The sequence below is a fragment of the Silene latifolia genome, chromosome 7 (assembly GCF_048544455.1).
Source record: "Silene latifolia isolate original U9 population chromosome 7, ASM4854445v1, whole genome shotgun sequence".
NCBI lineage: Eukaryota > Viridiplantae > Streptophyta > Magnoliopsida > Caryophyllales > Caryophyllaceae > Silene > Silene latifolia.
In genome coordinates, this window is record NC_133532.1 from 111,456,970 (window position 1) to 111,482,133 (window position 25,164).

Here is a 25,164-nt window from a genome sequence, read left to right on the forward strand (position 1 = left end):
ATGGGTCGATATGTGCTAAACTATGACCAACACTATTAAAGTTCCTACGAGTAAAAGAAAAAACGTAACTATCAAACGAATTACAGGTATCAAAAATATCCTCATAAACTAAGAAAATATCACTTCGGCCTTGTCTCCGTTTCTTCAAATCATAGATGACATTCAAGCAATCACCTTCCACAACGATCCGTCTCATCCCTCTCCGTTGAGCTTCACGAACCCCAGCAAGAATAGCCAAAGCTTCCGCCTCCGTCGGATCCCGCTCCTTAGTCTCCTGCACCGTCAATGCCACACCATACTACCCCCCTCATCTCGGCAAACCACTCCAATATCCGTCCCAACACCACTTAAGACTCCGGCATTTACATTTATTTTATAATCACCAACATGTGGCCTCACCCAACCTTCGTCTCCCTCCCTCTGCACCTCACCCAGCCCTCCACTACTCCCATCATCATTCGCTTGCCCCTCCATCATTTCCCGTAGCAGCCCTCGCACTCTCCTCACCACCACATTAGGTTTAATCGTCTTTCCCTCAAACACCCACTTGTTTCTCGCCTCCCAAATTGCCCAACACCCCGTCATGAAAGTCAAGCACTCACTCGCACTCCACTCCCTCCACTCATCCTCCACCCACTCCCTCACCCGCTCAAACCCATTACCCTTCTTTAGCTCCAACCCGACCCCATCCCAAACCCATCCCACCCACCCATAGTCACGAACAAGATGAAGGCAAGACTCCTCCAAACAATTACATATCGGGCATAAATTATCCGCTCCATTCCTCATACGGGCTACAATGTTATCTCGCGTGGCTAGAGCATCGAGACAAAGTTGTCATACAAAGAGTTTAATGCGAGGGAGAGCATGGATTTTCCATACCTTATTCCTATAGCTTGTACAGCCACGCCATTCGACTGTCCAGGAACGTCCTCCTCAGCTGCACGTAACAGGCGGTAAGCAGATTTTACCGTATAAATTCCATCCCGTTCCGGATCCCAACACCATATATCATTCGGCTTCCCAACACTAATCTGTAATCGAAGGACCCTCTCTTGATCAAAAGGAAGAAAAAGCTCCCTGACCTTATTCTCATTCCATCTCGTTCCTTCCTCATTCATGAGCTCCTGCACGAGCATGTCCACACTCGCATTCCTTCTCGTGGAGATGACCCATCGAGATTGAGTCCCGTGAATCCATGGATCAACCCAAAACCTTGTGCTCACCCCATCTCCAATTCTCCGCCGAATTCCCAAATGAAGGACCTCTCTTGCCTCCCATATGCCCCGTCAAGTATAGCTCGGGTTCGTTCCCAGCTGTGCTTCCAAGAACGATCTATCAGGAAAATATTTGCCTTTCGTAATTCGTGACATTAGGCTCTCACTATTCGTTAACAACCGCCAACTTTGCTTACCAAGCAAGGCTTTATTGAAGCTCAAATAATCCCGAAAGCCAAGCCCACCTTTGCACTTTGGTTCACATAACCTTGACCACGCAATCCACGGGATTTTTGGCTTTCCTCTTTCCGGCCCCCACCAGAAACCCGAGACAAGAGATCGCAACTCGTCACAAAAATTAGCCGGTAATTTAAAAACACTCATAGCATAAGTGAGAATAGATTGGGCCACTCCCTTTATCAACACTTCCCTACCAGCTTTAGAGAGAAACATACCCCGCCAACCTTGCAATTTCTTACTAATTTTGTCCCTAATCACCGTGGAAATAACCCTCTTTGAATGACTAACCATTGTTGGAAGGCCCAAATATTATTTTTCCTGAACTTCCACAATACGAACCCCAGCACTTCCGCTACAGCTGCCCTCCTAGCCATAGTAGTACCACGACTAAAGGACACCGTCATTTTCCCCAAATTTACCATCTAGCCTGACGCCGCTTCATAACGAGCAAGGATATCCTTAACATGCGTCGCCTCAACCACATTAGCCCGCGTAAAGAACAAACTATCATCAGCAAAAAGTAAGTGTGTCACACTCGGCGCCTGAGCTGCCACTCGAACTCCATGAATAGCCCCGGATTCCACAGCCCTTCGCATCATACTAGATAAACCTCGGCACACAGGATGAATAAATAGGGTGATAAAGGGTCCCCTTGTCGAAGTCCTCGCTGTGGTTAGTATTTTAAAGTAATCACAACTTTATTGGGGTTACCAATCGTTGGTTGGCGCAGTGGTAGCATGGGGCTGCGCTTGGTAGGGAGGTCTGCGGATCGATCCCCCACAACTGCGATTGGGAGGGGTTTAAATACCGTAATCCTTGGACATGCCCGGAAATCCGGATTAGTCGGCCCAATGTGGTTCGGATTACCGGATGGTTTAGACCAAAAAACAACTTTATTGGGGTTGGATGTCAAATTAGGTGCGAAAAAGATGGTATACTTCTTAGTATGCTGTTTGTCACACATTGAAAAATAATGTAGGTATGGTGAACAAATCATACTAAATTAAACAAGTTTAGTTCAAAATAATGGTTAGTATTTTAAAGTAATCACAACTTTATTGGGGTTGGATGTCAAATTAGGTGCGAAAAAGATGGTATACTTCTTAGTATACTATTTGTCCCACATTGAAAAATAATGTAGGTATGATGAATATACCACATATAAATAGTACAATTGTCCCACATCAGAAGAAATCCATAGGGTTGGGTGATTCTATGATCATAAATAGAAGTCATCCTTGGAACTTGGGTATCAAAACAAAATCATTTGTGTGTCGTAACGACACGCCTCAGTTACAATAATAACATATAAATATTAACCAAATAAATATTTATAAGGACGATTACATATTATTGATTTTAACAAACGATATTATAATATGTTTATTTTAAGACAAACAATTGTATACCAATTTTATTTAAGACAAAATGACAATTTAAAATAAAAATCTGCTAAATATACATAAATTAGTTATTAATATGTCATGTAATTAAAGTAATACACAACTATAATATACAACGATAATGATATGATATTAGTATTTACTCCGTACTAAACGAATTACTTTGAACTAATTTAAATTGTTATCATCTAAACCATGCACATGAATCGAAGAAAGGAAACAATTACCTCGATAAAATTCGGTCACTAGGATTCACTTAGGTATTAAGACGACGTTTCATTTTATAAGAATATGGTCGAACTCTGCTACATCATGCCTACATGAATTCATTTTACATAATTTTTTTAATTGGGTACTATTTTAGTTAATTAACTTCTTTAAGTTGTCCGTATTTCAGGATTTGGGTTGAATGTCGAACTAGGTACGAAAAAAATGGTGTATTAATTAGTGTGTTATTTGTCCCATATTGGAAAATAATGTAAATGTGGTGATATACTACGTAAAATAGTAGAATTGTCTCATATCAGAAGATTAACATAAGGATAGTTGATGTTATGATTATAAATAGAATTTATCCTTGGAACTTAAGAATCAAACCCAAATCTCTCGAGTCTCTGAAATATTGTGAATGAGAGCTCTTATATATTAAGAGTAAATAATATGATCGCATAATCAATAAACGGTTTGTAATTTTTTTTAAAATAATATAATTATATTCATGCTAAAAAAAAACTATCATTAAAGATGATATACAACTTTGGTACAGTATTAGCCCAATATTTTTTGAGTCTCTTTAAGTTTTGTTTTAGAAGAGCAATAGTTTGTATCATTATCTCCACAATACGATATAAAAAATAATGTGGAGAATGTTTAAATTATTATATTATATATTTTCTATATTATATTCAAGTGATGTTTATATTTTTTATAGAAAAACTTTTACATTTCATTAAAAAAAAAATTGTAACAAAAACAATTTAAATTGTATAATTAGATTTGTGGTGAAAAAATGTTATCATTACAGAATAATTTTTTTTTATCATTTGCACATAATTTAATTCTGATAAAAAATAGAAAAAAAAAACGTACGAACATAGTATAGTATTTGCTCATTATTAATCGGGTTGGATGTCGAACTAGGTGCGAAAAAAGATGGTATACTTCTTAATATGTTATTTGTCTCACATTGAAAAATAATGTAGATGTGTTGAATTTACCACGTATAAATAGTAGAATTGTCACACATTGGAAGATTACCATAAGGTTGAGTGATCCTATGATTATAAATAAGAATCATCCTTGGTATTTAGGTTATCATACCAAAATCTTTTGAGTCTCATAAACATTGTGTCAGAAAGCTCTTAAGAATTTTCCAACATATTTATCTCATATATTTATTTATCTTTTATTTTCTTTGAAAGAGATATTTTCGCAATATGTAAACAAATGATTAGATATAGGATATAAACATTTAAACCATCATAACGTTTTTTTCATCATAATTATAACTAAGTTAATTACCTCGTTGCAACGCACGAACTTTCAACCTAATATAGAAATATAATTAACCAAAAAATATCGTACCCACAAAAAAATATATGATATTATTCACACCATCATTATAGTTATATCACATACAATCATTGTATATTATAAAACGACATAATCGATGAGAATTAAAAAGTCCGTAAAATTTTTGAAAGAAAACGATATTCAATATCAAATTATACTAACTTAAAAAACCCATATGAAAAACAGACAGATCCCAACAAATCTTAAATTCTCCCAGATTTTTGTATTTCTAACTCCATCATTAGATTTCATCAACTGTTTTGCAATGCCATGATAAGCTTGTTGTGTTAAGTGTGTTCCATCCCAACTAACATGTTCTTGAGGATTTTCACAGACGGGAACTCCTTCAGTTCCGCAATCTACACCAAATGTAACGTTGTATCCATTATCGTCCACCCCACAGCACGCCTCTTGTACAGTATTCTTGTCGAATCCTGTACGTCAATAAAATATGTTACAACAAAAATGTTACTCTATTCGTTCAAGCCATTTCACTATATTTTTATCACCTATTGTATGTAAACATCGTTATAATTAAGATGGCTCGAATGGAAAAAGTATTATAAATCGAATATTAACTAACCAAATTCAGTTGGATGTCGAATAATTTCTCTGAATGCTCCATAGTAGTCCATGTATTCAATTGAAATATCTGGATAACTCTCTTCTAGGTCTTCAATAGCATCTTTCAGTTTATCATTGTGAAATTTTGCGAGCTTATTATATTCTTTTAGACAATCTCGTTTATCATACTTATCTGAATCATTTGTTTTGAACAAAGTAAGATAAATTGGGACGCAACCAATTGGAAAATTTCCTGGAATCGCTATTTGAGTAGCACCAAGATCAATAATTTTCTGCATATCAAAGGTACATTTAAATAAATATGTTAATATTATTTTTAAATTGCCATTTTTTTTTTGAAAAAAAAAGACATGAAATTAATATACCTTAACAGCATTTGTTATTGCTTTAATAACATCTGGCACCATTTTATGTGCATCTGATAATGTTTTCCCTTGGTAGAGAGCAAAATTATAGTCGTTGCCACCAATTTCACCCATGAGAAAAAGCGATTTGTCAAGTTTTCTTCTCCTTTCTGTATAAAAACAAATAAATAGTCATCAATAAACTAATTTAGTTATTTATCGTTTTCATATGTAAAAGAAAGATATTTCTGAAATAAACAATGATATGATGCAGAGAGAATGACGACTAGTGATACCGAGTACTAATATAGGTGAAGGTTGCAATCAGAGTACTCGGATTGGTTACAACTTACAAGTCAACTATAGCTGAGTCGAGTTATATCAGGTTTAGATTGCATCGTGTTAATAATGGGTTTCTGTCGGTTAGAATTTGTGTCGGGTCATAGTTGGATAGGTCATCAGCGGATCAGGTTATCAACATGTACTTTATCTTATGACTTTAATTCAATTATCGTCGGATACTCGTTGAAATAATGCATTTCAAATATTGACCGAGTTAGGTCGGTTAGAATTCAAGTCGGATCATCATTGAACCAGGTCATCGTTAGATGACAACTCAGGTCGAGGTCGGGTTAGTTAATACTTCTATCCTATGTCAATTTTGAATTGACAATTTTATATTAGAACATCTATAACTCAAAACAACTACAATGATGAACAATATGGTCTTATTTGTAAACCTGAAAAAACTGACCAACTCGAATAACCTAACCTACCCGATTCGTAACCCAACACATGATCAAATTTTGACCCGCAACCCCAATTGGCGCGAGTGCGCCACCCTATACGATAGGGTCTGGATTTTTATTGTTGCATACTAACCTTCATTCCTAAATAACTTATAACAACACACTCAAAAATGAGCCAACTTGGAGCAATTCGACTGGTGACCAAAACTCTAGCAAACCTGAAATGACATGACCGACATAGCAGAAAGCAAGGTCAACCAAATTATGAACTGACCAGACTCGCACCTGAATCACTTGACCTGTTTGACAGTTCTACTCATTTTCACCATAATAATTAAGCTATTTTTTTTTACTGTGTTATACATCGGCTTGAGTTGATATCAAGTCACGAGCATTTGTGTCGGGTTAGGTCAAGTTGGGGTTGGGACAAATAAGGTTACTATAGGTTATCACGGTTACCTGCAGTCAACTTTGGTTCATCCAATTTTCGTTTTTTATTGGCAGTTTGGGTCTAATTTCGCGGGTCGGTCAAAGTGTGTAGAGGTATATCCTGCTATGCTAATGGAAAATAATATAACTGCAAAAACAATTGTACCGCGAAAATTGATAAATTTAAGAATTTACCTGATGCGTCGGGGTAAAATGAATGAATGTGCGATTTGAACCAAGAAAGTTGAACAGACAGAGTATAATTGTTGTCTGCTGATACATCGTACTTGTCTTTTAAAACAGAAACATTTAGAGCCGTAGCTCCCCCAACAGCAAAGTTGACTCCATGCTCAAATTTACCATCTTCGTTAAGGTATTCATCAATAAACGGCAGGTTTAAGAACTTTGCTGCATTAATAAAGGTCACTATAGTTAGTAACAGTGGTGGAGCCATGATTTACAGTAAGGAGTGAAAAATTACAGCGTGCACGAGTGAGTAATGTGGTATGTTGAACTAGAAAAGATTTAAAATTTTAATTAGCAATTTGAACTTTTCTTTTTCCAGCGCCGCTAGTAAGTACTAATTAACCTCCTAATCTACCATTAGTTAGTAGATAGTAAGGGATCTTTGATCTTTCTAGGGCCCGATTTCTGAATGTAGCTTAAATTACTTAGTTTTTTTTTTTTTTTTGTTGTTGTTAAATGCGCCTAGTGAAACAGTAGCGAAAACAAGATTTAAAGTTACAGGACGAAACTTATAATAGTAAACTCGCAAGAGTAGCAGATTTTTAAATTTTTCCATTGTACAAAAGGGTAAATTAAAGTGGTTTCTCACAAATATTTGTGACAAGGAAAAGAAACTAAAGAGTTATATCTCACCAAAATAATCGATCATAAGGAGACCGTCAGAACAACGGCCAGTGGGCTTGTCGAAGTAACTCTCTCCATATGGCCAGTTAGCACAATTGAGGGATGGGTTAATCCGCATTAGATTTCCGGTGTCCGCAAGTGAATCTCCAAATTGATAAATGGCCTCCACCGGAAGTCTTTATCAACAAATTCATAAATGTGTCAAAGATTCAACAAGAAAAATCAATCTCATTACGAACATTGATGATACAAAGCAACTCACATAGTCACATGAAATACTAATGATGATCCTATGTCCCATTTTTGTGTCCCATCTCCTGTCTCATGCTCTCTCCTTTTGACACATAGACATAAAAACCACATATATGGTATATTTATTATTTCCTATGTTGATGTGTCAAGCAAAGAGTAGCATGGGACAGGAGATGGGACACCATATGAGACAGAGGATTCTCACTGATGAAATAAGATTTGAACAAATAATACAAATTTCCGATATGTCAATTAATTGATCTTAGATCGTTTTTTTGCGACTTTAACTCATTCTTAGATCCTTTTTTAATTATGATTTTATTTAAAATTACTATTGTTAATTTCCGCATTTGTTAGAATGCGAAAAACAAAGAGCGCAAGCAGCGGAGCAAACTAAGAGAACAGACAAAGCTTATTACTTTACAACAAAAGGCGATGAGGTGGATTGAAACATGACCGATTGTCAATCCTTTTGTCTCGAACCCTAATACATTCTATCTCTTCCACTCTCATAATTTGCATCTTTTCGTCTGTTTCAATTATTTTTTTACCTTTTTAAAATTTTATTAAGAGACATATAATCAAAATTAAACAAATGATATATAAAAGCAGTGGTGGAGCCAGGGAGGGGCTAGCAAGGGCGGTCGCCTCCGCTGACGTTTGAAATTTTTGAAATTTTTATGTAAAATTTTCAAATTTTTTTTAGACCCCCTTATAATATTACCGTTTCGCCTCCGCTGACTTAAATTCCTGGCTCCGCTAGTGCTTGCAAGCTACAATCTCTATATATAGATGATTCATTAATAGTCTAATACGGAGTAACTGGAAAGGCTCATTTTCATTTGACTTTTTCCGATTCACTTATAAAAGTCAAACATATATTCATTGATAAAAATGTATCATGAGTTCAATAAACACAAAATATAGGTCAATGCTCAAGGCTCTCTACTCTCTAGCTAGATCATTTTTGGATTAAATGAAGAAATAGAGCGTCCCAAAATAACTTATGTACCTTGATCATTCGATGAGGTGTAAAAGCTATCTATTACGAGTTAATTACTAAGTCAATGTGCAATCGAAAAGAGAAGAAAAACACCTGGGAAAATGGTGGTGATCATGTAGACGACCACCGTCGGACGATACTGATCTGATGAGATTATCATCAGCAAAGGTAGATGATAAGCATTGACTTGCAAAGGAGGAGAACAAGACTGCTAGTATAAAGGATGAACTAAATAAAAATGGTGTAGACATATTATTATTGTCACCTTAACTAAAAGATGTTAATTGTTTGCGCATATCAAACTCCATGTTTATACACCACTGGCTATCAGCTGTCAGCCCATCCAAATTATCAATTTTTAGATCTAATCAAACATTTTCTTATGTTAAAATATTATGAAAATAGTAGTTAATACAATCAGTTGGTCAATGGTTTGAAGCAATAATAAGACGGGATTTTGTACCCATTTTATAGCCAAATGTGACAACTATTAAAAACTAAGTTATCATACGTTATAATACTAGTTGTATCATTGTGGTTACATTTAACCATAAAATGGTCACATTTACCCGTCTGAAATTTCAGACGAAAAATAATCGTCTGAAATAAGAATTTGCCTAATACGGAGTACAATACCACCCTATGCACGTAAATTATATAAAAATGGGGTGATACACTTGGTCGTACAATTTCTTTAACTTGTTACTATATGTGTTTTTGTCTTCTTCAATATCGTGTACCGTCGTTGAATAAGATGTTTAATATTTAATTGATCGTTTTTATTCAAAAAGAAGAAGAAAGAAGAAGAAAAGTATTTCACTAGTCCTTGTACATAGGGATGGTAGTGGGTTGGGGACCCGACCCAGACCCTGAGGGTCGGACCCTAATGGGTCGGGTATGAGTCTCATTTTTTCAGACCCAATGGGTATGGATCGGGTATGGGTCTTAAGAAAATATTTCGGGTCCGGGTCTAAGTTATGAGACCCATACCCGACCCTTAGACCCTTTATTAAAGAAAAAAAAAATCAAAATTACAACTTTTCTGAATTCATACTGGCAGACTATAGAAACCCAACTAAAGTCTCTTTCTCTTCCCTCATCCCATAAAGTGATAAAACTCAACCAAACTCTTCTCACAATACCACCACTGACATAAGAAAACCACCACTACAAAGATCGATACGCGACCCAAGCAACCACCTCTCTAATAGTGGTGATCGACAACCACCATTAACTATAGATTAATAAACTCATAATGTTAAAGTAGTATGAATTTTTTTTTTTAATATTATAGACCCCATACCGTTAATCTTGTTACTAAAGTGTACAAACTCGACCATGGGTAGACCGCAGACCTACCCTTACCCATAGGGTCCGGGTATGGGTCCTCAAATTTTAGACCTCATGTCCTGGTCGACGGGGTCCAAAGGGAAAATCTCGGGTCGGGTCTGGGTCTAGGCGGACCCTACCCAGACCCTACTCATTGCCATCCCTACTTGTACATCGTAAATTCGTACCGTGTGATTCTAGAATTTATGTGATGTTCTATGTATTTGTAGGTTTATGTCTCATTTTTGGTACGATTTTGTCGGATATTATATTATAGAATAATAATCTTTTAAATTTTGTTTAGTTATTTATACGAATTATCACAAATTTCAATTTTTTTTATTGATTGGTGTATATAATGACATAATATTTAGACGAGTCTAAAATATTTTTATTTGTGTATATGAAAATTTATTTTAAATTGTTTATACAAATTATTGGTTGGAGTATATAATAACGTAATGAATCATTTATTTATCAATAATAAAGAATGAGTTTTTAGCCAACCACTATTACCTCACATGATAAAACGACATTAATCTAAACGATACAAGCTTAATTTAAGAAACCTTCTTCCCCCGCCCCAATCATGATGTTTACGTCTTATCGTCCAGCTTATAACAAACATATTTTAATGTAAATTGTCAATTCCCCACATTTTCAAACCATTTTAATTATGCCGGCTTATAGAAAGTACATAAATAAACAAGGGTGGTAAAGTCGTATATTAGTATATACCCTAATCTATAACAGGTTAGTCACAAAAATGCACTATTTAAAAAACTATGAAAAAGACATTTAAACATTATTACACCGATTCAAAATCTTCCCATTTTCAAGCATTATAACACCTTATTTTAGTGCAAACTAATTTTATTACCCGTAAAATTCACGGCTTTCTTCAAGTTCATATTTTTTTTGGCCTCACATATTACGATAGCTAACTGTAACACCCCTTTTTACCCGGCCGAGGTAATTGAGAGATGTTACCATCTCGGTTTCCTGAGGCGGTGAAATCGGAGTTACAATTAAGAAACAATTAATATAAATTAAGTATTTAGTGGGTTACATAACCATAAATGAATTAAATGATACAACTCATGGCTACTATACTCTCCTAATTAAATGACACTCGGCTCCAAGTCCAAGGCTCGTCGCGTCTCCCACGCGGCACCAAGATAACCTGTACTCAACCTGCTCCCCATATGATCGGAAATATCATATGGATCGAAGCAAGCCACCCCGGAAATAGGTGACAATTACACAGATACACAACACGTAAGTTTTAATAATTAAATATAAGGAAAATTCACGTGGTACCCTCGAACTTTGTCATTTTGCACGTGGTATGCAACTTTTTAATTTTGTGCACAAAATATCCTTGGTATTTGATTTTCAAGTACAACGTGCCCTTTCTATCGTTCTTAAAATTTTCAATTGAGCATAAATCATAGACCAGAAATCGGAATAGACTAATTTTTTTTTTTTTCAAATTGATTGCTTTTTCGAGATCTATTAATTGATAAAACAAAAATGGTCATTCGGAAATTTAAGATCGAAGATATGGTTGATTTGAGATTTTCGTTAAAAAAAACCTATAAAATGCCAGTCGACAATTGTTTTTCTCAAATCGTGGATTATGACGAGAAAATCATTTTAAGAAAAAAAATTGGCCGATTCTGAATTTCGGTCTATGAATTATGCGCAACTGAGTTTTTTTATAGCGACAAAAAGGGCATGTTGTGCATGAAAATCAAACTCGGAGAGTATCATGTACACAAACTTAAAAAGTTGGATACCACGTGCAAAGTGACAAAGTTCGAGGGTACCACGTGAATTTTCCGTTAAATATAAGACGCGACATAATAACTAAATATGCAACATGCCAAAATGTAAATGAGATACCATTACCATATCGGTACCGGGACACGCTCAGACATACCCATAACCACCAGTGCCAGGGACAGGCCCACGACACCACATCTCACCATAAGATACCGGGACACGCCCATACGTACCGGGTCCGAAAGCCAATCGGTTCCCCTACCAGACGTCGTGTCTCACCCACACGGGTCCCTCCAAACTCAAGTCATTTATGTGCACATCCCTCTTGGAGTGGGAAGCTCCAAGAGGTGACTTAAGCGTAAGACGGCGGTCTCCCAACCGTCTTTCGTCTCCTCAACAACAAGAATCACCACCAACGATTATCAACCATCACAAATATTGTTAGATGCATCAAAATATACCCATATGCTCGTCTCATAATGATTATGCATAACTCTTACCAATTTACCCTTTTCTCATACATCATGAATACTAATTAACCATATGATACAATAGAATCCCAACAACATAAAAGACTCACCAAAATCCTCAACATTACCACATGATACAAATCCAACTCATAATATGAAAATGATGCAAAAGACATGTAATTTGCACACACATTATTGAAACAGAGTAGGATTAACCTACCTTTTAGCATTCTTCACAAGCAACTCGAATCCCACACGATTCCGTCTCGCAAGAACGTTTTAATCCTATACGAATCATGTAATACTATCATAAATACATCTTATACTATTATATAATACGAAACCCCTTATTATTACCTATTAATTACCCATGTTACATATACTAATTACTAATTAATTACCCAACACAAAACCCCCAAAAGTTAGGGTTTACTACAAAATAAGAAAGGTTAGATCTTGACTTACAATGGTGGAAAGGATGAGAAATAAGCTTAACAATCCCCTACAGCAAGCTTGAATCCATGGAGGAAGGTATTTATGGGGTTTTAGAGAGAACGGAGAGAGTTTAGAGTAAGAAGGAAGAAGGAGGAAATGATTTAGATAAGATAAAGTGTAATCCCGAATTTGGTGTTTATCGGGTACTGTACAGTGGCACTCGGTCGAGTGCCAAGTCCACTCGGTCGCGTGCCACGCATTTGGTCGAGTGCTCATCCACTCGACCGAGTGTCAACCACTCGATCAAGTTAAACACTCACTCGGTCCATTGCAGCACCACTAGGTCTATTCTAGGTCATACTTGGTCTCATGTACGGTCATACTCTCACTCTCGATTGCATCTCATCTCATCTCATCCGGTGGTCCTCTCACGCATTTCAAGCTACATTTGCGGGTCTCAAAAGGTACGGGTATTACTATCTTCCCACCCTTAAAATGAACTTCGTCCCCGAAGTTCACCTCACCCTCTCTTTCCCACCATCCTCTCAAGTCTCTTTCTCTATTTTGTTATCAACTCTCAAGTCTCCTTTCCTTTCCAAGCCTTAACGTGTTCAGTCTTTTACATACTATCGTTTCCCGACTCAAGGTTCTCTTGGCATTGTCGCTCTCATTCCCTTGGTTTCACTCTTTAACTTATTAATTATTACATTGACTCTCCCTAAAAGTGTAATTCGTCCCGAAGTTCACCGCTAATTAACCATGACACTTCTCCGAGTTTTATTGTACTTTCTTATTATATCATTATATCATAATATCGTCTATATGGTTTACAGACTACGGTTCCCCACATGGTCAAAGGACGGGTCAAGCTCAAGGCTTACATTCTAATTTCATAGGTAATCCTGACTCGTGGTTCTATCCCTACATATTGCTCAGTATCATGTTCAAAATAATAGTATATACGTAATAAAATAATCATTCCATCTTGAACAATGATACACTAAGCCAGAATCAACATATTAGGCACATTGTCAAATGTAAACAATTCATGAAAACCAATTATGCAATGTTTTTATGGTCACCCAATCATTAGGAGGGCGTTAGGGTCTCCAAATAGGGGTACCTATAAAATAATTGGTCGAAAACGAGCAAAAACGTACGAAACCAGTCTACTCGATACCACTCAGTCGAGTAAACAGGCACTCGATCGAGTGGAGCAAGCACTCGGTCGAGTGAAGGCTGGGCAGCAATTTTCGATTAACCCTTGCTTCCTAACTTGTCCATTTCCTACATAAGTGTAAAAAATATGATCCGATGGTGATTACCACACCATCCATCATCCTAAAACAAGCAAGTTCCAGGCCTTATGGCCAAAATTACAACATGCAAGTTAAATAGTAAAGTGTCAAACCGACACAAATGTCAAACAAGTTTATTCAAAGCAATCAAGACTAAGAAGAGGACTTCCTCCTCTTACCAAGCCTCTTCACCCACCGGAGTATCGCTCCTTCAATGTTTACCGGCGACTCCTCTCTCCGGGTGCTAATCTCCTCACTCCTTGTCTCGCACGAGGTGTCCATCGTCGCATCTTCCACTATTGCGTTAATATATTGGCCATGATATTCAATAAGTCACGGTGCCCAACTCGACACTCCTCCTCCACTCCCACTCCCATAGAAAACACAACCCCCACCCTGTTGGGAGACATCACCTACCTCCTCTTGGTAGGCATTACCCACGTTCTCTTGGTAGCCACCACCCACATTTTCTTGGTAGCCACCACCCACATTCTCTTGGTAGCCACTACACACATCTCTTTGATAAGTATCGCTAAAGAAGCTCCCAGTGGCGTAGTGAGGTCCCGCCCAAGGACCAAGCAAGTGTCTTTCAACGTGAGGGATCCTAGTATTTCAATCTGAGGGTTGGATATCATAAGCTTTGAAGACTCCCGAGGTGTTACCATCCCCGGACCAAAAGTTAGGGCATTGGATGGGTCTTATACCTTGGTCATAGGTGAACTCATGCATGTCCCTTAGGATTAAGAGTGGTTCACCCTCTCAATAAGGTCCGCTGATGCATGTCATTTATATGATGTTTTACACCTCATTTTACACGCATTTCAGAGCTCATTGTAGTAGTTTATGCTACTATTCTCCCTATTTCCGTCTACTTTCGTGTTTTTGTACATTATTGCAGAAATGTGAAGACTCCAGCGTAAATTGAGCTAAATCCGTCCCCGAGTATCTTGCATAGCATTTGACGTGAAGTACCTACTCAAGGAACGAGCTCGGTGCGCATTCCAAGGCCCAAAAGACAAATCCACGAGAAGTTAAAAGCGGATTACCAGTTAAAGCAGTCGATCGACTGGCCCCCTTAGTCGATCGACCAACCCACGACTACAGAAGCTACTGTACTCTGAAGAGCAGTCGATCGACCACTACCCTTAGTCGATCGACCAAGCCGCTACCTCCGACGAGAATTAAGAGATCGAGGAAAAGCAAGCCCATTGTGTTTAGGTTTTGATAATAAGTGTTACATATATTTGCTATATAACGTAACCTAGTTTACAGAGACATTCATTCAGAAAATTATCAAGTTTTTATACAGTTCTTTAGGTAGCTTTCAACATTCAATAATTAGGGTTCGGAATACTGTTTCGCATTGGATTTTCGTTCGTGCTTTTATTCTTTCAGTTACAATTCCTCTGCAATTTCGGTATTCCCTTTTTCTTATTTCAGTTCATCTTTATTGCGTTGATAGTATAGAAATTGCTAGTTAGTTTCCCGAAACCGTAATTATCGTTTCATGTTAATCGTTTGTTCTATTATTTCAAGCATGAATTCTTCTGTTTATTTCGTTAATTTCGTTGTTGTTATCATCCCTAGTATGAGTAGCTAATTTAATCGTGCTAGGATGTAGGGGAACTATAGATTAGGCGGCGTAGAATTAATATGGACTGAAATCGCGTGTCAGTCGATCGACTGCCATACCTGGTCGATCGACTGACCACGTGAGGTTTGACCTTCGTTTTAATTGTTTTAATTCTTTATTCGACGAATCGAGTGCACACGACTAGTTGAATGTTTAGTATTTGACTGACCCATTAGATCGAGAGACAGGGACAGTTGTTAGATCACCAGTTAAATGACTAAACTATGCTGAGATCGAAAGATAGGTAAAGTTTAGATTATCAGTCACTTTTCAGGACGAGAGTCAGTATTAGTGATATTAGGGACTTATAGCGAGATCGAAAGATGCTATCTGTAAAGAGTGGACCGAGAGGACCTCTAGTTTTCCCGCCTCATGTGTTTGATTTAGACCGACTTAGTTTGCTGCCGCCGAAGCTATAGTGAACCGACCATCCTAGTACCCTTCTTTATATTTGATTTAATATATTTCTTTAGTTTAATTTTTATTGTTATTAGCTATAGACCAAATCAAATCAATCCCCACACTTGTTACCTTAGACTAAATTTAGACAACTTTTAATTACATTCGCCTCCTTGTGGTTCGACCCTGTTACCACTAGCCTAGTTTAGTTTTAATAGGAATTATAAATATTATTTTTGGTACTCACAACGACGGGTATCATCCGCCATGGGGTATTGGTGATCATGTAATACTCCGTATTTATAAGTCTCTGGGTACTCTATCGAGTAGGCCTTACTCTGTTGAGTAAGGGTAAGTTGCGTTTTAAAATAGTTTCTGACCTGTTGGGTACTCGATCGAGTAACTAGGATACTCGATCGAGTAAGGGGGTACTCGATCGAGTACCTTAGATACTCGATCGAGTAGCCGGTTTTCGGGGAGTTTTTCTCGGGTTTTGTTAATTATGCGATTAAGATATATAACCTTTTTCCGTCATCATTCTAAACACTTTTTCAAAACCTAATTTACTGTCAAAGAGAGAAAGCAAGTACGTTCATCATCTTAATCGCATTGTTAGCAAATCCCAAAGTTTGGAAGGTCGGTTTTCATCGTTTGTAATACCGTTGAGATCCTTGCGTCAAGGGTAAGATCTATGTACCCTTTTTGTTGTCTTTCCTTTAAGTTGTTTAAACCCTAATCTAGGGATTTGGGAGTTTTTGAGTAGTTTGTGATTTGGTAGCATTTGTATGTTGTATGATAGGAGGAGGGTTCGTAGAAGAAGCTTTTTGATACAGCTGTAGAGACCGTCTGATAGTTGTGCTTTCCAGGTAGGATTTCCTACTCAGTATTAGTCCCATAATGGGATGATGGTTGATGTGTTGAGATTGATTGTTTGATATAGTAATTGTATTGTGACGGCTGTGATTGTGATTGTGATTGTTTGTCTATGGTTCTCGAGATGCATTCTCGGCTGAGTGGAGTCACTTGCGGGAGTGGCTTCACGCCCTAGTTTCGCCCTTCGTGGAACCCGCCACGGTAGGAGATGTGCACATTAATGGACAGGGTTATCGCTCGTATGATGAGCGGGGCTTAGGTGGGAACGGCTGCGGTCCCCCATCGGGCGGGGCTGGTCCAAAGGGACGATCGGTGATTGAGATTGTTGGGATTGGTGTGATGGTGTGTGTGTGTGACGGTTAAGCTGTCTGTTTATCTTATTGTTGATATATTGAATTGTGTGATTAGTACTGACCCCGTTTAATGTTTTAAAAACTGTGGTGATCCATTCGGGGGTGGTGAGCAGTTATTGAGCAGGTATGATATGACGCGTATGGGATAGCTGGGATGAGTCATCACGTGGCAGTTAGAAGTCTTCCACTGTGTCAGACGATGTTTTATAGTTTTGATAGTGTTAGCAGTAGACCGTCTGAGAATCTTGTATTTCAGTTTTGGTTTTGGTTTTGATCATGTAATCACTTTAAACTGTTTTGTTATTTAAAGTTATTTCGTTATTGTCTTATGATTATCATGCCTCGGGTAACCGAGATGGTAATATCTTCATACCTGAGTGGTCCTGGTAAGGCACTTGGAGTATGGGGGTGTTACAAATGGTATCAGAGCGACGATCCTGAAACCTGTAACCAATGAACCTAATGAACATAGGGAGTCAATTAAAATGAACCCGGGTAAAAGTTGTAGGAGCTAATGCAAAGACTTGGGAGACGTCTTAAAGTCGCGAACTCTCCCTACAATTTTGAACCGGTCACCATGGGATATGAGTTGGGATCGCTATGTGTTTATCTTGTGAATTGTGTATCTATATAGTGATGTGTGGCATGAATCAGTGGATGTATGTATGTGGAGAATGGGGAATGTGTAGAAAAGATGGTGATAATGTGCTTTCGTAAGTTATTGATTGAAAGCATGATAGTTGGTTTACAATATTGTTTTGAATCGTAGCAAAAGTATATGAGAATGACGAATGATGTGGTAGAAAAAGGAAGTAGTTCATATGTGATGATATGTGACGAGTAATGATGTTGCAGGATGGATGAGTCATAATGTGACATAATAATAACATGTGAATAGAATGTTGTGTTGTATACGTATATTTTGTTTGCATAGAGTTGTATGATAGGTTTATGTACTTGTCCACGATTGTTCATGTGTATATGTTGTAAGAAGTGTGTAGTATTAATGGATGAATTGGTTAGAAGAGATTAAGTAAGTAATTGCATAAGAATATGAAATTCATGTGTGGAGCATGTTTATTTGGGTAATGGATTTTATAATGTTGCAATGTTAGTAACATGTGAATAGGGGATTTTATGTCGTATATTATGTTATTGTGTACGTAAAGTTATAAAATAAAAGCATGTGGGTAAATCGTGATTGACGAGTTAAATAATCTATGTGTATGATGAATGTTGTTGCTTGGCTTTTGAAAATAGTAACATATGATTAGGAATACTGGTGTTATGAGTTTTGGGTTGTTTTTGTTTATCTTGTTGTCGCTTAAGTTGTTTGGAAGTAAAATCAAATAGTGATGTCGTCTGATTACAACAAAGTTGTCTTTAAACTGTTATAACTTGAGATGCATAAATGATTTTAATGCGATTCCAATTGGAGGTGATAGCTTGTTCTTTTACGATTCTAACGATAGGTCACACGCCCCAAACGACCAAGAAATGAGTGAGTTATGACTGTTTTACGAAAACTGGACAGTGCTGAGAATTGGGGTACTCGATCGAGTAGCCTTGGTACTCGATCGAGTAAGGGGGAACTCGATCGAGTATGTTAGTTACTCGATCGAGTAGCCCTGGTTATTTGTTTTGCGTGCTTCTGATCTTCACCTACTCGATCGAGTAAGTCACTTACTCGATCGAGTGGCCTGTACTCGATCTAGTGACCCCTGTTTTGGGTCATATGCTTATCTTTTGACTTTGTTGCATATTATGTTTAATTCAAAGATGTTATTTTACTTTTTTATGCATTGTTTTACATGTATGTTGGTCTTGATACGTACGTTACCCAATCTTATGGTGAATGAGTGGCACCTATGGTGAGTAGGAGTTCGGTGGGAGGACATAAGTTATATGTGTTGTGATAGATAGTGGAAAAATAAAAGGAAGATTGGTATGGTTTATTGAGACATAGAGCATGTTTTGTGAGATGAGATGAGCAATATGTTTGAATGTTTAGTAATGTGAAAGTAAATGAATGTGGGCAAGGGATGATATGAGTTTATGGAACGTGAGAATGAAAAGATTGAAATGAGGGACGCAAATGGTGGCAGCTTGAGATGTGTAAAGAATCATGGAGGGGATGGTTAGGAGTCGTGTGGGTTAAGAATATACATAGTGAAAGTTCGTTTTAAAAGGGTTGAGAAGATATAGTGAACTTTGTGGAGACATGTCGCGGGGTGGATTTGTAGACAGTGAGTGAGTTTGGGGAGATTTGGTTTATTAAGAGGTGAAACCACTGTGGGGTTTCCTTGGGCAATTAACGGTATGAAAGGAATTTTGATTTTTAGAGATGTACAAAGGAGATGCAATTGTCAAACAGTAAACGTTGATCCTATGGATGGATTAGTGGCAAGGGTGATTAATGGCATAATAAGAGAATATTTTATGGTAAGGAAGAGTGAGATGATATCGATATGAAATAATGAGATGTGGGTGTTGGAGCAATGAGAAAGTAACCGGAACACTAAAGAGTTAGGTAGAAGGGATAAGGAGTTGAATGGTTAATTGATTTTGTCGAGTGTAAAAGAAAAGAATGAGGGGAGTAAAACCAGGAAAATGTTGATCGGGGTTATGTGACATAAAAGTAAGGAATCGTCGAGATGTATGATACTATCAAGAGTAAGTAAGTTAATGATTATACAGGAGTTTCAGGACAACATGATTAATCATGAGTTTCGAGGAATTAAGGGAGTATGAAGTTGGTAGAATATCTGCATGATATGAGATTTTGAGTAGAGAGTTAGATGATGACACAATTAAGGATAGTATTGGGAAGAATGTTGAGGTAGTGTTGTTGATGGATTTAATGTTCGTTATTTGGGATGCTAACCACAGATAGGAAAGAAATCGTGATGTTTAGAGATGAGTGTAAGAGGTTTGATGCCCGAACAGTGGTAGTGTTATGGTTTGTGACTAGTGGTTAAGGCTGACGGTATATTAGAAAAGCAGCAAATCTAAAGAGGTTGATGTTGTAGGGATCAGATTGATAAGTACTGATACCCGTCGTTGTGAGTACCAAAAATAAAATTTATATTTCCTATTAAAACTAACCTAGGCTAGTGGTAACATGGTCGAACCACAAGGAGGCAGATGTAAATTCTAGTTGTCTAATTCTAGTCTAAGGTAACGGTAAAGTGGGGGGTTTGATTTGAATTGGTCTACAGCTAAGAGTAAATAATAAACTATAAAGACGGATTAAACAGATAAAGAAGGGGTACTAGGATGGTTGGTTCATTAAAGCTTCGGCGGCAGCATACTAAACAGGTCTAAATCGAACACAAGTGAGGCGGGAAACAAGAGGTCCTCTCGGTCCACTCTTAACAAATAGCATCTTTCGATCTCGCTATAAGTCCCTAATATCACTAATACTAACTTTCGTCCTGAAAAGTGACTAACGGTCTAAACTATACCTATCTTTCGATCTCAGCACAGTTTAGTCATCTTAATTGGTGATCAAATAACTTTCCCTATCTTTCGATCTAATGGGTCAGTCATAAATTAAGCATCTAACTGGTCGCATGCATTCGATTCGTTAAATACAACATTAAAATCAATTAAAACGAAGGATAACCTCACGAGGTCAGTCGATCGACCAAGTATGTCAGTCGATCGACTGACACACGAATCAGGCCGTGTTCAATACTTTGCCGCCTACGCTATAACTCGCCTACATCCTAGCACAAAAAATCTAGCTACTCATGCTAAGGGTAAAAACAATGATAACGATGAAACGAACCACTGGATTCATGCTTGAAACGATAAAGTAAACAATTAACATAAACAAATGAATTGGCTTTGGGAATCTAACTATCAATTCTACACTAATGATGAGATAAAGCAATAAACTGAAATTAGGGCAGATGAATACCGAATTTTCAGAGGAAAGATTAGGAATAAGAACCAAAGATTTAATGCTTAACAATAATCCGAACCCTAATTATAAAACTAAATATTATTGTATGAAAACTTGAGTAAAATTGAGATACCTAAACTGAAAGTTTATGTTACGTTATATAGCAAACATACGTAACAATTATTATCAAAACCTAAACTTAATGGGCTTATGCTTCCTTAGTCTTTTAATTCTCGTCTGAAATAGCAGTTGGGTCGATCGACTGCTAGAACTGGTCGATCGACCGGTCTTCAGTAAACAGTAGCTTCTGGAACCCGATGGTTGGTCGATCGACTGATGGCAGTGGTCGATCGACTGGATGAGCTGCTACTTGACTTCTATAAACTCGTGGACTTGTCTTTTGGGCTTTGAATTGCGCACCAAGCTTGTTCCTCGGGTGAATACTTCACGTCATATGCAATGCAGGATACTCGGGGACGGATTTGGCTCGGTTTCCGCTGGATTCTTCACATTTCTGCAATAATGTACAAAAATACGGAAGTAGACGGAAATAGGGAGAAATGTAGCATAAACTACATGAATGAGCTCTGAAATGCGTGTAAAATGGGATGTAAAACATCATATAAAAGACACGCATCAAACTTCCCCAAACCAAATCCTTGCTTGTCCCCAAGCAAGAACTAGACTCGATCTAATGACCTAATGGAACGAGTTCAATCTCAGAGCGAAATATAACATGTAAAGCCTAAACCAATTTAATGCATAACCAACAATCAATTAGCAAATGAATCATGCAAACGAGTTATGAAGTCGTTAGAAATATTGCTGAACCGTTAACTATAGAGACTTAGCAAACTGGACTCTCACGGGTCGCTCGAATCACTCAATAAGTACAGGTGAATATATGTAAGATAGAAAGAATTCATTTTGTAGTGATTCTCACCTAACTACGACCTATGAAAACATGCCTGCAATATAATATGAAAGTGATCTCTATGACCGTACATATGCATTCCAACCGAACAAATGACCATGACACATGCCGAGGTATGAATATGGAAATGTGAGGTATGGGTAAGAAGAGGCAAAACGTTTTATGGTAAAGTGGAGGTACATGTGATCAAGCTAGTACCAAAACGGAACCGAATGGCAACATCCAACTTCTTGCTCAAAATCAAACGAAACGGTTCTATAGCAAGCACAAATCTCACAATTTCCAGAGATAAAAGTAATCAACTAACTCCCCATAAAATATAAATGATACATGGGAGCAAAAATCGCCAAAAGATAAAGATTTGAATTATGCGAATTGATTCTTTCTCTTTCTCGAACCTTCAGTCGATCGACCTATAGGGGCAGTCGATCGACTGCTTTGAACAGTACAGAACTCTCTCCTTTTTATTTTATTTATTTTTTCTTTTTTTTTTTTCTTTTTCATCTTTTTCTTTCTTTTTCTTTTGTTTCTCTCTTTCCTCCTTCATTTCATCTTCCCAACAAAATCTCAAATAAGAGCAATGCTACCAAAAACTAAGTAACAATCCCAAGAACATAGACTACTAGCTTGACAAAGGACAGGCTAAATGTAGGATGTAGTAGATGGGACAAAAAGGATATTTTTGGCAGTGTGGAGCTTATGGGCAAAATGAATAAAGGGAAACCTCTACCATATGTGTCGACAGACCACAGACCGAATGCATACAGGTATTAAGAAGATCAAGTTCATATTTATGCACATTTATGTGACATGCCTCATAAGGAGTACTATCACATTCCTAAATGAACTGGTCATGAATGTCACCAGTTATAGGCTCTAAATCTCAGAAATATGATGTAGTTTGCCAATTTTCTAAGTCAAATCTCAAGTCCAGCAAATAGTTAACGAAAACTCGTAGATATGCATTTGCGATTCTACTAATAACATGTTAATCTAGCAAGGCTTATGCAAAAACAGGTGCAAAATGCAATATCATCCTTGAAATACTACCGTTCCGACACAACCTATATGCTAAAATAAACGTGCAGTTTATGGAAATTTTTTTGAATTTTTTTTTTTTTTTTTTTTTTTTTGGATTTTTCGTATATATGAGAGAAATGAAATAAACAATGCAAAACAAAATGTAAACGTGAATGCAAGCAAATGATATGCGACGCAAAACCCTTCCCCAAACCAAATCGCACAATGTCCCCATTGTGCAAAACCATGTGATGAAGAAAAGAGAAATGGGAATTTGCGAGAAAATAAAGAAAAATGACATGAAGTGGAAATTAGGAACTCACAAGACTTTAAGCGCAACAAAGGAAACCTCCCCAAACCAGCGTGAGCTAGGAGGTTTCAGTAGCCAGCAGTGCTACTAAAAAGTACCTGAAAGACAAGCAAAACCACGCATAAAACCAAGAAAACAATTTTGAAGCGGTAAAATTGTGCACAATTGAAAAAAATAGAAGAAATAAATAATTGGACGGAAAATAAAGTGGAGTAGAAAACTCCCTTAAGTCCGCATATCGACCAAACACAGCAGGGGAGAGGTCGTGAACAGTCTGAAAGACGCGTCCTTGGTCGATCGACTAAGGACAAAGCAATGATCGACCAATGTGTCGAGAACAGTAGCTCCTGGAAAGCGCAACTCGGCCGATCGACCAAGGTAGCTGATCGATCGACCAAAATCTTCTTGTACTTTTATTTCTTCGTATTTGCTCAATAACTTGAGCAAATGAGGTCTAAAAACCTGCAAATGCACAATAATACGCGCCCAAAATTGCGCAAAACCCAAAATATAGTCTCTAACGTATAAAATCCTAAGCAAGCAAATAAGATGCGAAGTTTTCGCGCACATAAAAACAATAAAAATTGTCTTAACAAAAGCAAATAAAACGAAGTTTATAACGAACTCGATCAACTAATAGTTGATCAAGAATGACCACGGTATGGCCCACTTCGTCGGCTTCTGGCTACTAGAGGTAGCCTCAACGGTGCTTATCTGAGCAGCTGCACCCTTCTTAGCTTCCATGTCCGTATGGCTCAACGGATCAACACTCTCATCATCTCCCCAGTCAAGGATCTCTTCGGGCTTTTCAGAATCCAAATCAGACTTTCTGGCTTTGACCGGCTCGTCATTAACAACTTCATCAATTCCATAGCTCAGGCAACCAAGACCTCCTCTTTGAATGATCGGCTTCTTTACAGCTGGAGCAACTTGCAACACTTCCTTCCCCAAACCAGCTCCTGCGACATCTAAAACAACATATTCTTCCTCCTTTTTGCTCCCATGTTGGGGCGGAGGGGTTATCACAGAAGTAGTAATAGAGACAGGCAATTCAGGAAGCACAAAGTACGATTTCTTCTCAGAGATCGTATTACAAGTCACAGGCCACATGGGGTCCTTTTTCTTGGCAGGTTGGGCAAAGACAATAGAATGCTTTCCCACTTTGAAAGTCAAGGTTCCTAGACCGACATCTATGACTGCACCAGCAGTGTGTAGAAATGGCCTACCCAAAATAATGGGTATATGAGCATCCTCAGGCATGTCAAGTACGACAAAGTCAACGGGGAAAAAGAACTTCCCTATTTGGACAGGGATGTCCTCTAAGACCCCTATTGGCTGGACCGCAGATCGGTCAGCCATCTCGAATCGTCATGTCATGTCACACGCGAACCTAGTCAATTTAAGCTTCCTAGCTAGACTCAAAGGCATGACGCTTATACTAGCTCCTAAGTCACATAATGCCTTCTCAATAGAGAAGGTACCTATATTGCAAGGAACAGAAAAGCTACCCGGGTCCTCTAGCTTATGGGGTGCAGTGTGAGACAAGTAAGAGCAAGATTCTTTAGTTAATGCGCTAGTGTGGACATGTTCAAGCGACTTTTTCTTTGACAGGAGTTGTTTCATGAATTTAGTGTAGGCAGGCACCTGATTGACCAACTCAAGGAAGGGTACTTGTACATTCAAGCTACGAATAACTTTTTTAAATTTACTGAAAGATACCTGTTCCTTTGTTGGCACTAGTCTCTCTGGATATG

At 37.7% G+C, this 25,164-nt stretch overlaps 1 protein-coding gene across 1 annotated transcript; it reads right to left on the reverse strand.

Moving 5' to 3' along the window:
* Positions 1 to 4,542: 4,542 nt before the first annotated feature.
* Positions 4,543 to 9,048, reverse strand: LOC141591242 (GDSL esterase/lipase At5g03980-like). Its single transcript, XM_074411597.1, has 6 exons — positions 8,758 to 9,048; positions 7,419 to 7,585; positions 6,735 to 6,947; positions 5,383 to 5,531; positions 5,016 to 5,289; positions 4,543 to 4,866 (listed from the first exon to the last, which is right to left on the reverse strand). Exons 1-6 carry the CDS (start codon positions 8,913 to 8,915, stop codon positions 4,595 to 4,597), a joined length of 1,233 nt encoding a protein of 410 aa, XP_074267698.1. The 5' UTR covers positions 8,916 to 9,048; the 3' UTR covers positions 4,543 to 4,594.
* Positions 9,049 to 25,164: the final 16,116 nt, after the last annotated feature.